General features: G+C 46.0%; 1 protein-coding gene across 19 annotated transcripts in view; it reads left to right on the forward strand.

The window, feature by feature from the left end:
• NCOR2 (nuclear receptor corepressor 2) overlaps positions 1-14,078 on the forward strand; it is a 389,949-nt gene that overhangs the window by 217,574 nt on the left and 158,297 nt on the right. For 13 of the 19 annotated variants that reach the window (XM_081174437.1, XM_081174422.1, XM_081174418.1 and 10 more), the window contains exons 13-14: positions 759-813; positions 5,295-5,408. In XM_081174437.1, the coding sequence (XP_081030563.1) occupies positions 759-813; positions 5,295-5,408 (169 nt within the window). The remainder of the gene's footprint in view (positions 1-758; positions 814-5,294; positions 5,409-14,078) is intronic. The other 6 variants (XM_081174439.1, XM_081174440.1, XM_081174420.1 and 3 more) reach the window with 1 other exon arrangement.

Here is a 14,078-nt window from a genome sequence, read left to right on the forward strand (position 1 = left end):
TAGGCCCATGAGATACTGTCTGGAATCCTGGTGGCCAGACGTCCTGGTTCAGGACTTGCTGCACACGTTCCCAGAGCCTAACACCAGTGTTAGGTAGTACAGCAGGGTGGGATAAAAATGAAAATCATAAAATAAAACAAATACCATCAGGAGTGGGCAGCAGATCCAGGCATTATCTTCTCCACCCCTTCAGGCCAAGTTTGACAGGTGGGTGGAGCTACCGCCCGCCTGTCAATCACTTGATGTTTGTATCAGTGACCCATTTCTGCCCTTGTGGTTTCAGATCAAACCACATGAGCAAGGGTGAAATAGCCTTGCAAGCACTGACTCAGCTGATTGGCAGTGCCTGCAAACTCCATTCTGGCACAGCTGTGCCCTTACCTGCCGCGCACCAACAGCACGCCAGCACATCAGCCCACACATCATCATCAAAAACAACAACAACAACAACCATTTTTTACTATACAGGCAGAGACCTGATAAACCTATATATGACATCAGGTGTTAGGCAGGTGAGTGTGGCTTGGCTGCAGTGGCCTTCCGGATCAAATGGGAAGGTGTGGGGGGTCTGATTAGACCCACTGGCCAACAGTTCACCACTGCTGAGCAAGGGCCTATGATCAGCACATGGGCCAGCAGGAAACAGAAACGTTTTTGCTTTGTTTCTTTGAACAAAATCAATCAGGATTTTCAAGTGAAACACCCTTTATAATTGCCTCTTAATTCCACCCCCTGCCCCTCTTGTTTCCGTTTTCTAGGTTCATGCAGCATCCAAAGAATTTTGGCCTCATCGCTTCCTTTTTGGACCGGAAAGTAAGTCTTCCTCCCCCATTTCCTATGTTTCCTTTTTAAGCAAAGATTTTTCTTGCCCAAATTGTTCAATCTAGATTGCATCTTGGCTGTGAGTCCTGGAAGATCTGCTCTCCCCCCACAGGCATTTTTTCACCTGATGTGGGAGGGTGGGGCCCAGACTGACTCCAGCTACAAAAGCTGAGGCTGCTGAGCAGACTATTGGGCCTGGGGTATTGCTTTGGGGGGAGGTAGTTCTCACTGTTGTTGTTGTTGTTGATGATGATGATGATGATGATGATGATGGGGTGTGTGTGTGTGTGAGAGAGAGATATCTTTCTTTATGAGATTTGGGGGTTTGGTTGCTTTATTTAATGTTTACAACTACATTTGTTATGTTGTATTTACATATTTTTTTCATGTAATCTGCCTCAAGCATGAACTATGGAAACACAGCATATAAATAAAATGAAGTGTGTACAACACAGACCAGTTTTGCATTCACTTCAGAGGATCCAAAAGCATGATTTAGCTTGGAGGTGGACCTCCCCAGAATAGCAACTTAGCATGACAGCATTTTGAATCAAGGAGGGAGGGGCACAATCCTGTCACACAGGAAAGAGGCAAAGAAAGGCAAAGGGCTGGTAAAGCTGCTTGAGGCTGGAAAGATCTCTCCGTTTCTTATTTTCCCAATATTAAATTCAGTTTCGAGTATTTGTAATTTATTTATTTTTTAAGCCTACATAAAATTCAAATGTGGCTTTATACTTGTTTATCCTATTACAGTGGTACCTCGGGTTACAGACGCTTCAGGTTACATACGCTTCAGGTTACGGACTCAACTAACCCAGAAATAGTACCTCAGGTTAAGAACTTTGTTTCAGGATGAGAACAGAAATTGTGCAGCGGTGGCGCAGCAGCAGCAGGAGGCCCCATTAGCTAAAGAGGTGCTTCAGGTTAAGAACAGTTTCAGGTTAAGAACAGACCTCTGGAACGAATTAAGTACTTAACCCGAGGTACCACTGTATATGCATTTTTGTATGAAAATTTTCAGACTACACATTTTATCAAAGCAATTTCCCTAATATAATGCACATTATTTTCACTAATCTGTGTGTTTTTGGGCGCGCATACCCCTCTTTTTGCATGCTTTTTGGGGAGGTGGGGGTTACAACTGCATTGCCATGTGTGAGTTTTGATGGCTGGCTGCATTTCAGAAGAGCAACTTACATAGACTTGCATTAAGATCCTAACCAAACAGATTGTGCTCCCATCCCTATGTGCCCCATGGTGGTTTCACGGGAGAGGCAGTGTTTCTCGATTCCAAAATTGAGATTCGTCCACTCTTGTTCAAGGCCTCCTACGGCTTGTGCTTTTGTCAACTGCAGTCATGAGCTGCACCAGTGGAGAAACTACAAGACATGCGCTGTGCAGTCATATCCTATGCAGCTCAGTGGATGTCAGGGAACTGACATCGGAGCTAGAGGCGGAGGGAAGGCTCTCAAATGATGCTGGAGAAGGGCCCAGCAGGGCGAGAGGCAGCTCAACAGATGGGGAAGCAAATCAGCGCAACGCCAGGGATAAAGGGGGGCAGATGGGGGAATCGGCGAGAGGGCTCCAGGACTCATCGCCGGACACCAGCGGGGAGAGCACGGGTCCTCCTCTACCCACGCCCTCCCTGCGCAGAAGACTTCCACGCAGGGAGAGTAGGAGGAGACTTGGCGTCAAACAACTTTTATGTTGGAAAAGGTTTAAGAAACGCCCACTGACAGATTCTGCTAGCGACTGAGGCAGCCACGAAGTGAAGGGCTGTCCAGACAGAAAGGTTTAACCAGGCAACATAGCCAGGAGAGGCGGCAACTTACGCACGAGCAACCCATACTCATTACAGTGGAGCAACGCAGTGACTTGGCCTTATCCAAAGGGCCCCCCAACCACAAATGAGAGGCACAAATACAAGATGGGGGACACCTGGCTTGAGAGCAGTACATGTGAAAAGGATCCAGGAGTCTTGGTTGACCACAAACTTGACATGAGCCAACATTGTGACGCGGCAGCTAAAAAAGCCAATGCAATTCTGGGCTGCATCAATAGGAGTATAACATCTAGATCAAGGGAAGTAATAGTGCCACTGTATTCTGCTCTGGTCAGACCTCACCTGGAGTACTGTGTCCAGTTCTGGGCACCACAATTCAAGAAGGACACTGACAAACTGGAACGTGTCCAGAGGAGGGCAACCAAAATGGTCAAAGGCCTGGAAACGATGCCTTATGAGGAACGGCTAAGGGAGCTGGGCATGTTTAGCCTGGAGAAGAGGAGGTTAAGGGGTGATATGATAGCCATGTTCAAATATATAAAAGGATGTCACATAGAGGAGGGAGAAAGGTTGTTTTCTGCTGCTCCAGAGAAGCGGACACGGAGCAATGGATCCAAACTACAAGAAAGAAGATTCCACCTAAACATTAGGAAGAACTTCCTGACAGTAAGAGCTGTTTGACAGTGGGATTTGCTGCCAAGGAGTGTGGTGGAGTCTCCTACTTTGGAGGTCTTTAAGCAGAGGCTTGACAACCATATGTCAGGAGTGCTCTGATGGTGTTTCCTGCTTGGCAGGGGGTTGGACTCGATGGCCCTTGTGGTCTCTTCCAACTCTATGATTCTATGATTCACCCACAATAACTTCATGTGGCTTCATTTTAAGAAGCCTTGCTTTGGGCAGATCCGGATCTTGAGCTGACCCGCTAGCAAGCTGGATGGGGAAACCTTTTTGCTCTTGAAATATAACTTGTCAAGTCTCAAAACACCGCTGAGGAGCTGATTTCCTGCCCTTTCCTCAGCACGCTGGGATTGGAATGCAGTTGACAGCTCCCGAAAGCGGGAAACTGAATGCATCAGCCTGAAAGTGAAGTGTGTTCCACCTTGCAAGCTTAATGGGTGGAAATAATGGCTGCTGACAGTTGTATGGCAGGTTATATGTAGTGTTCCACTGAAGCTAAAGGATGATAGACTTCTCCTACTCCTCCCCCTCCTTTCCCTCTTTTGCTTTTAGTTGCTCCAGTCATCTGGGGTCAGTCCTTCCATCTTTTCCTGTGCAGTCTTCCATAATGCCTGAAATAAAACTCTGCCAGAATGCAGAGATGCAATTCACTTAAGGGCATGTATCAGTTCTCTAACACTTTATATTGTGATTTCTCAATGCAGAGTTTCTTCCTCCCCTTTAATTCTCTACCTTTGGCTCCACTTGAGGCCCCAACTGGGAGGGGGCGGGAGAGAGAGAGTAGGGAAAGATTCTCAATAAAGGAAACGGGCTAACCAGATGTCTTTTGCCTCTGCACATATCAGCTGAGACAGACAGACAGACAGACAGAGGAAGTTGCAACAGAAAGTAGCTGTTGCTCAGAGGAGGATGGGTGGTGTTGTCTGGGATGGCCCACAATCTGTATTGGTTACAGAGGGTAGTGGGTGTCACAGAGGTTTCACAGGCCATAGGATAGGATGGCTGGGACTTCCCTGACTCTCATCTATCTTGCAGATAGTCAAAGCAGACTGCGAAGCAAAGCAAAGGGGTTTTGTAATTGTCGAAAAAGCTCTATTATAGAATCAAATAATTGTAGAGTTGGAAGGTATCCTGAGGGTCATCTCGTCCAACCCCTACAATACAGGAATCTCAACATGCTGTTAGCTCAGAACTGGAAATCAGAACCTTGACCCTTGCAAGAGGAGTTGATGGAGAACGTTTGGCCTGTAGTTGAAACAAGGATGTTAGCATTTACAATCAAGGAGTTGAGATGGGGACTTGTTGGCATTTGCTGCATAACGGAACAGTGTCACAATACTGTAATGCCAATTGAAATTTGAGGTCATACTTTTCTCAGCATGATGATATTATATCCTTGTTTATCTGTGCTTAGTTGGAAATGACAGTAAAATGAGAAAGGGTTTGAAAGCACAGATATGGTGCTAGTGTAATCAGTTGTCAGGAACATTCCAGGTTCAGATCTCAACCTCTGCCATGAACTCATGGGATAGCCTTCAGAAAGCTGCTTATCTCCATCTCAGCCCTCCAACTTCACCGTGGAAACAATGATACTGACCTACCCTGCTAGGTTGTTGTGTAAGGGATTAATGAGATAACATATGCTAAGTGCAAACAACAGATTACAAAATCAGTTAACGAAAAACAATAAAACCATTTTTACAATGGGTCACACTTCTGGGAAAGCCTTCTTAAACAATAATATCTTCCACAAATGCCAAAACGTCAGAATGATTACCTAATTTTATCTGGTAACTGATTTCAGAGGGCTGCAGATGCAATTTTATTTTATGATGCCCCACTTTGTTGATTGTGAAGTGATTTGTAAACGTACAAATGAAGAATAAATATTTTGTTCTGTGGTCTAACTTTCTGCTGCTGCTGCTGCTTATGCATTTCATTGCTCAATGTGCACACAACTAGTCCTCCAGTTATCCACCTTAACTCTTGTCCCCACCCTGTGTTATTGTAGACGGTGGCCGACTGCGTCCTCTACTATTACCTGACCAAGAAGAATGAGAACTATAAGAACCTCGTGAGAAGGAACTACCGGAGGCGTGGAAAGAACCAGGTGAGGAAGGCAGAGGTGGTCCTGTGGAGCATATGTGATGGAGGTTTTGTTCATTTGTCATGCATTGACCATGTGGAAGTGAGCATGGGAAGGGGTCTTGCACTGAGTCACACTCTTGGTCCATCTAGCTCAGTACCGACCACACTGACTGACAGTGGCTCCTCAGCTTTTCAGACAAGGGAACATTCCTAGTCTTTCTTGGAGATGCCAGAGACTGAATCTGGAATCTTCTGCTTGCAGACCCCATGGCTTTGCTCTGAATAATAATTGTCACTAAGAATTGCAGATGTGGCTGAATCCGACCGGATCGAGCCAGAGGCCTTCCTAGTCCAGGATCCCGTTCTGACAGTGGCCAAGCAGATGCCTTTGGGTATCTCAGAAGCAGAATCTGAGCACAATAGCACTCTCCCCACCTGTGATTGCCAGCAACTGATACTTTGAGGCATATTTATTATTACTATTATTTATTAAATTTCCTCCCAACAATGGAGGTAGAATTTAGCTAGTATGAATGGGACTGTTTGTTGCTTACAATTCCATAATTGTCTTTGTGGGGCAGAAATCTGTACAGGGCACAGGCTGAGTAAATAAAAACAAATTAGTATTATTACGAAGTTTGAGTCACCTTATGCTGAAGTCCCTGAAGACTTAACAGTAAAATTAATGCATCTAGTATATGCTGCATAAATAGAGCAAAGCAACTGTGAAAGACAAACAGTGAAATCTCCACCTCAAGTGCAAACATGATTTCCATCAAATTGAACAATCCAAATGTGACTGACACATGAAGCCTGGGTTATTAAAAGGCCTGGGAGAAAGGTTAGGTGACACCAAAAAGATGTGGAAGTGGGCACACTCTCTTGGGGAGAGCATTTCACAAGTGGTGAGCCACCACCCAAAAGGCCCTCTCCTGCTGCAGCCTCCACCCCCCGACCTTCAGCGGGCATGGGCCCTTGGGGGCAGGCCTCTTGAGATGAGCTTTGGGCCTTCTATGGGGAAATGAATGTTCCTTCAAGTACTGGGGTCCCCAGCCTTGTAAGGCTTTATGTATATTGTGCTGTGTGCAGTAAACTGTGTGAGCCTTTCTAGGTTAAAGCCAGCAACTTGATTTGGGCCTGCAACTATTTTGAAAACTGGTGCGCATGTGAACCCTTCATACCATAAAATGAGTAAGTGGGTAGGAGGCAGGGAGGTCAGGGCCCACTAGCACAGGGGTAGAGCACCTGCTTGGCACATGGAAGGTTCAGGGTTGGTCACTGGCATCTCCACTTAAGGAGGTCTCTGTTAGTAGGGCTGGGTAGGACCACTGCCTGTGGCCTTGGAGAGCCTCTGCCGTTAGGAGTAGGCAATATCTGCCTTGGAAAAGGTCCATAGTTCAGTTGGCAGGGCACCTTCCCAGGCTCAGCTCTTTAGCAGATCCATCTGAAGCATCTTCTGTTATGTGAAGCATCATCTGTTAGTTGCTTTGGACATCTTGTGAAACAGCCCTGATGTTTTTTGCCCAAGCTTTTCGTGTGTTGTAAGTTATGAACCTTTTAATCTTTGAATTCCTGTTTCTATAATCCTGTTTTGTGCTTTTAATGATACTGTTTTATTGCTTTTGTGTTATTTTATGTATACTGCTTAAGGGTAAAGGGTAAAGGGACCCCTGACCATTAGTCATGGCCGACCCTGGGGTTGTGGCGCTCATCTCTCTTTATTGGCCTTGGGAGCCGGCGTACAGCTTCCGGGTCATGTGGCCAGCATGACTTAGACGCTTCTGGCGAATCAGAGCAGCACACAGAAACGCCGTTTATCTTCCCGCTGGAGCGGTACCTATTTATCTACTTGCACTTTGATGTGCTTTCAAACTGCTGGGTTGGCAGGAGAAGGGACCAAACAACGGGAGCTCACCCCGTCACGGGGATTCAAACCGCCGACCTTCTGATCGGCAAGTCCTAGGCTCTGTGGTTTAACCCGCTGCTTAGCAGTTTGTAAATATTAAGCAGTTCCAAAATTCTTTCAAATAAACAAACCCCGTCAAACTAGTTTAAGTCAGAGTAGAGTGTTAGCCATGCTCTGGTAACCACTACTTTAGATGTTTGGGTGGGCGTGTGCAGGAGAAAGTGATCTTTCAGGTAACCTGGTCCCAAGTGATGGAGGATTTAAAAATGAAAATCTACCTTTAGATTGCGTTTGGAAACAGACTGGGAACCAGTGTCACAGACAAAGCACTGGTGTGATGTGACTAAAATGCCCAGTCATGGTTAAATATCTTGCTGTTTCTGCACCATTTTTTCAAGAAGCTCAATGCAGGTTATCTGAAGCAGGTGACCACTAGCAAAAGGCTTTCTTGGTGGCGGCATCCTGGCGATGGCATAGCCTCCCTAGATAGGTCTGCTTGGCACCTTTGTCGTCTTTCTGCAAATAGGCAAAGACTTTTTTCTTCACCCACACTTTAGGACATTTTATGTGTTAAAACAAAAGATCCAGGCTGACATTGCTTGAGTTGTGCATTATTTTATAACCCGAGCTATTAAGTGCTTTTATTTTTCCTTAGAAGCAGCTGAGCAGTTCAGCTATGCTTTGACTCAGCTCTCATTTATTTCAGTGGGGCACATGGGGGAAAACTTTCTGGAAGATCCTGCCACATGTCTATTGGGCTGTGTCTACACGCGCATGCGGCGTGGCGTGGGGCTGCGCAGTTTTGATTTTCCACCTCAATATGCTGGACTGTTTTTGGCTGGCTCTGGGCTAAGAAGGTTGCTAGCTTGCTTTTAAGAATAGCTTCCCCAAAACAGATTTGGTTGGAAAGCAATACCATGTAAGGGAGCAGAGAGACTGAACTTCATGTCACAGCATCACAATGGAGAACGTGGGGAGGCGGGGTGGGGAGGGGAAGGAAGACAGAGGGGGAATTGCTTCGGAGATGTTTGCAAAACATTATTAAAACTGGTGGCAAAGCAGCATTGTATGAGCCTAGGAAGAGCCCTGCTGGATCGAGTCCAGTGGCTTAACTGGTCCAGCACCTGCTCTCCCAGGGGCCAGCCAGGTGTCTCTTGGAACCCGGCAAGAAGAACATTTATTTATTTATTCCATAAAATTTATATACTACTTGATTTTCAAGCATCTCAAAGTGGTTGCTGTTTTTCACCAACAACTAGTGTTCAAAGGCATGCTGCCTTTGACTTTGGAGCAAGCATATCGCCACACGATTAGTAGTCTTATCCCCATTTAAAGAACACACACACACAGCCGTATTGCAGTCCATGGACCCAAAATAGTACAACAGTAGTAAATATCAACAGTTATTAAGCTGTAAAATTGGCCTTGCTAGCCAGTAGAGGAGCTTTAGCCTGTAGATAGATACTGATTTCTGATTTTTGCTGCCTCTGAGAGGATTTTGCTACAGACAATGTAATAGTATCAAACTTATGCTCAAGGAGAACCTTGACATTCCAGGTTGTTCTTTTAGTATTGGATTGATTAGATGTTGTCTCAACTACAATGCAATAAAATGTGTTCCATACATTTAATATCCTGGGAACATGGCACAGCCTAGCTTGGTATGGACACCAGCCAATCTTCCCCTCAGCATTTCAGAAGGGAAAACATTTAATCTGTCTTTAGAAAACAGATGGTAGTAATTAGATAGTCAAATTCTTAAGGTAGGGAGATAACAGAAAACCCTGTAGGTATTGGATTCCTGACACAAATGGGCCACAGGTCACATGTGAGCAAGACCACAAATCACTAAAGGCAATATCCCATAACCTCGTGCTTCACAGTTTTGAGGGCAGTGTCATACCCAGGTGGGTAAGAAAAGATGATGGAAGACCTATTGAAGAGGCCTTATGTGCCATTGGTTTTTGACCAGGAGCTGATGTACTTCTCATTTATACTCTGGTTTCTCCTCAGATCGTATAAATCTTTCACCATTTAAAGCTATCCAAGTTGTTGACTATTTGTACATTTGTGGTAGTGAATTCTGTGTGCTGTGGAAAGAAGTACTTACTCTTATATGTCCCAAGTCTAGTTGGTTGGATCTTACCACTCACCAGCACCTTGTTTTGAATCTGTCACTGTTGTATAAGCCAGTCATCCTAAAGTAACATTTAGATGCTTTCAGTGATGTGGGGTGGAAGGTTTTTTAACATGGAAATTTTTCCATTGCTTAATATTTCCATGGGAAAAAATCCGTTTCCTAAGTTCATTAGTGACAGTGAATGGATGCCATTTGCAAACACAACATCATTGTTGTTGTTGTTATTGTTGTTTAGTCGTGTCCGCCTCTTCGTGACCCCCTGGACCAGAGCACGCCAGGCCCTCCTGTCTTCCACTGCCTCCCACAGTTTGGTCAAACTCATGCTGGTAGCTTTGAGAACACTGTCCAACCATCTCGTCCTCTGTCGCCCCCTTCTCCTTGCGCCCTCCATCTTTCCCAACATCAGGGTCTTTTCCAGGGAGTATTTTTGTTTACTAAATAAAGAATTTTTTTAAATTTTGTTTACTAAATACATGTAAAATAAGCATACCAAATTAAATCACCTACTAGGGCATCAGAAAAATTTCCCCATGCAAACTGAAATTTCCCCCAATTCAAGTTCCTCTGTGCAAATTCTTAGTTCAATTCTCACAGTAGCCAGCCAGACGCTTGTGGGAAACCTGCAAGAAAGACATTGGGGAGTAGTGGGGGCAGTGGGCAACAGCTTTCTCTCCAGCTTTCTTGCCCAATTTGTGTAGGGAAATTTTCCAGTTAATAATTTTCTGGAAAACCCACATTACTGCTTGATTTGCAGAATGGAAAAGATGACCCCAGAGGTACAATTAACCTTCCCGGCTATAAATAAGAGGTTTCCCTCAGAGGCTGGGAATCTGCTGAAAACAGCATTCCCTCCGCAGATATCTATTGGGGCATGTGCCCGTGGTGGGAGGGGCCAGATGTAAAGGAGGTGGGGCCAGAGGTTAAAAACAGACACACCCTATTGCTGTCACTTCTTCTGCCACCCCTTTACCTCCCTCCCACCTTGTCACACTCATGAAATCATGAATTAGAACTCTGGCTTGCCCATCCCTAGTTTAGATGGACCTGCCTATGGTATGACCTGGTCTGCTGGTCCCGGGGGGAGGTTACCGTGGGGCGTGGTCAGAGTCCGGTCCTGGGTCGAGGGTCTGGAGACTGTCCAGCAAGGGCGAAGCAGGGTCCAGAGCAAGAAGCTGGGCGTGGACGGGAACTCTGGAAGAACAGGTCTGGGTGCTGGCAGAAACAGGTTTCCAACGACGTTGCTCCTGCAACCTGGGGCTGGGCTGACTGGCCTTTATTTCCTCTGAGGCCAGGGGCGGTCCTGGCCCACAGGTGACCCGCCTCTCCTGGCCTTAAGGCGAGCACTCCTCCTCAGAGAACTTAGTTCCCTCCGCCTCTCTGCCCTGAGCCTCTGCAGCTCAGGAGAGGCTGGAGGGTTACTGGACCCAGGAGCAGCTTCCCCTTCCCCTGACAGGGCTGGGAGAGGCGCACCTGCAGGCAATGGGCCCTCAATCACCTCCGGAGCCGGAGTGGATACATCTGGTGTCTGCTCCTGAGAATCCGGCCCAGGTGCAGGCCCTTCAGATTCAAGCCCCTGCCCCGGCTCGGCCGGCCCTGGAAGCAGGGACTTCTGTGCAGGCTGGGACTCCTCAGGTTCAGATTCTGAATCAGATTCCCAGGCCATCACACCTGGGAATATTGTAGTTGAGGCTGCTACACAGGATGGGATATTCTTCAGGCTATTGGGTCTTCTTCAGAGGAAATAGTGCCGCAACAAATGCTGTGCTGGATAGGCGGCACCAGACCTTTAGATTTAGGCAGGCCAGGTGTCAGTACTTGGATTTTTACATATCATATGCCTCTTCTTGCAGAATATGTGAGCAGCACAGCAGTTAGCTGTGCCCCCCTGAGCAATTCCCATGGAAGTACTTGATGCTGCTCATTTATTTATTTGTAACATCTGTACCTAACGGTTCAGCCACCAACTCTCACACAACGGTTTACAGGCAGTTGATTAAAACAAGACGGTCCCTGGCTTATAACCTAAAAGACAAAACACAAGAAGAAAGGGGGATGGAGAGAGAAGAAGGGGGAGAAAAAGCAACCTCAGGCACCAGTTCTTAAAAGTTGAAAGAACAGTTGTTAAAATGACCAGCTGGATTGGAAACAGTTCAAGGACAGGAGGAGCCTAGTGATGGCGCTGGTTTTCCTGCAATGGAACAGTCCTTCTTCCTACCTCTCCCACTCTTGCAGCTGGAATGGATGCTGGCAATTGAGGCAGAAGGCCCGGTAAAGCTGACCTGCTGGGTTCCTCTGAACACCTCCCTATCTAACATGGCTTCCTGCTGCCTCTTGTATATAATATCCTTTTTTAAAAAAAAAAAAAAAAAGTAGGGCCCCAGATGACTCTGCGTATGCTAGAAGTCGCATCGTCTTCTGCATGCAATGATTAGTAAGGTCCACACTCATGATGATGATGATGATTGTCAGGGAACTGCCATCAACTCAGAGGCGAGAGGTTGAAGGGCAGTTGCCAAAGATCGTGAGAAGCAGCAGTTCCTCCGCAGAGAAGCCACGCCTCCAGAGGGAAGGGATGCAGGGCTCGGAGGATGCAAGGGAGAGCCACAGCACCGAGCATGAACAAAGCGGGGGGGGGGAGGCAGGTTCCCCTTTGCCCACGCCCTCTCTGCGCAGTAGGTTTAGGCGCAGAGAGGGGAGGCGTAGGATGGGGTTCAGGAGACTACTCTGCTGGGGAAAGTTTAAGAACCACCCACTCCCAGATTCTGCTAGCGACTGAGCAGACATGGAAAAGAGTCGATCTGCATTGTGAACGTTTTGGACAGATAATAAAGACTTGAAATACCAACGGGTTGTCTTGCCTGTTTGCTCTCGAGCAACCATGCCGGCACTCATCATCATCATCATCATCATAATTTATTATTTATAACCCCCTCCCCCATCTGGCTGGGTTTCCCCAGCCACTCTGGGCGGCTTCCAACAAAACATTAAAATATAATAATTCATCAGATATTAAAAGCTTCCCTAAACAGGGCTGCCCTCAGATGTCTTCTAAAAGTCAAATAGTTGTTTATTTCCTTGACACATAATGGGAGGGTGTTCCACAGGGTGGGCATGACTACTGAGAAGGCCCTCTTCTTGCAGTGAGGGAACCTCCAGAAGGCCCTCGGAGCTGGACCTCAGTGTCTGGGCTGAACGATGGGGCTGGAGATGCTCCTTCAGGTATACTGGACCAAGGCCGTTTAGGGCTTTAAAGGTCAGCACCAACACTTTGCATTGTGCTCGGAAACATACTGGGAGCCAATGAAGGTCTTTCACGACTGGTGTTAATGTGATCTTGGCGGCCACTCCCAGTCACCAGTCTAGCTGCCGCATTCTGGATTAATTGTAGTTTCTGGGTGACCTTCAAAGGTAGCCCCACGTAGAGTGCATTGCAGTAGTCCAAGCGGGAGAAAACTAGAGCATGCACTACTCAGGCGAGACAGTCTGCGAACAGATTATTCTGTCTGTGTGTGAAGCACTGGTCTCTTTTCACACATTTTAGCTTACTTGCATATTTAATGAGGAAAGAAAAAATATGGAAAAATACAGGAGGGAGAAGGAAAAGCTAATAATAATAATAATAATAATAATAATAATAATAATAATAATAATATTAATAATAATAATAATAATAATAATAATAATAATAATAATAATAATAATAATACCAGTAGTAGAATAATAGCAGACCTCCATCAATTTACATTGCAGATACTGTGGCTTTCAGTACACAAATCTTAAACATATAAGTTATTATGAGCCCTGCACATATCTATATAGATATCTGCACAAAATTGCTGCCTGTGTGAAATGCATTCAAATGTAGTCAAATCACGTGCAAAGTCCTTGTGACCAGGGTGCACTGAGAGCTGTGCTTCTTTGCACAAAAGCCCAGTTAAGCTAAAGAATTCAGTGGCAGTGGCCACTGGTTTTAGATGGATTTAAAGGGAGAAATGTTAAAATGAAGGCAAAATAGATCCAGCTACTGTAATGAGCCACGATAGCTCAGTGGAACTCTGAAGACCAAAATGCCCCTGAATATCAGTGGCAGTAGGCAGTGGGGGGCAGGAACAGATGGCAGAATCCCTGGAGAGGGCTGCACTGCTGCAGGGTTCTGTCCTGGGCCCAGCATTGTTCAGCGTCTTTATAAACAACTTGGATAAAGGAATTGAGAGGATGCGCACCAAATTTGCAGATGACACCAAGCAGCTAACAAAATGAATTTCATTAGGGAGAAATGTCAGGTTCTTCACTTCGGCAGGAAGAACCAGCTACACAGATATGAGATGGGGGCACCTGGCTTGCTAGTAGTACACGTGAAAAGGATCTAGGGATCTTCGTAGACCAGAAGCTTAACTTGAGTCAGTAATGTGATGCAGCAGCAAAAAATGCAAATGCTATTCTAGACTGCATCAACAGGAAGTATAGTGCCTCTATCAAGGAAAGTAGTAGTACCACTCCATTCTACCAAGCCTTGTGAGGAGTGCTTGAAGGAGCTGGGTATGTTTGGCCTGGAAAAGAGAAGACGGGGAGGAGATATGAAGGTCACCTTCAAATATCTAAAGGGCTGTCACATGGAAGATGGAGCAAGCTTGTTTTCTCTTGCTCTGGAGGGTAGGACC

Source organism: Podarcis bocagei (genome assembly GCF_964188305.1).
Source record: "Podarcis bocagei genome assembly, chromosome: 16".
Taxonomy (NCBI): domain Eukaryota; kingdom Metazoa; phylum Chordata; class Lepidosauria; order Squamata; family Lacertidae; genus Podarcis; species Podarcis bocagei.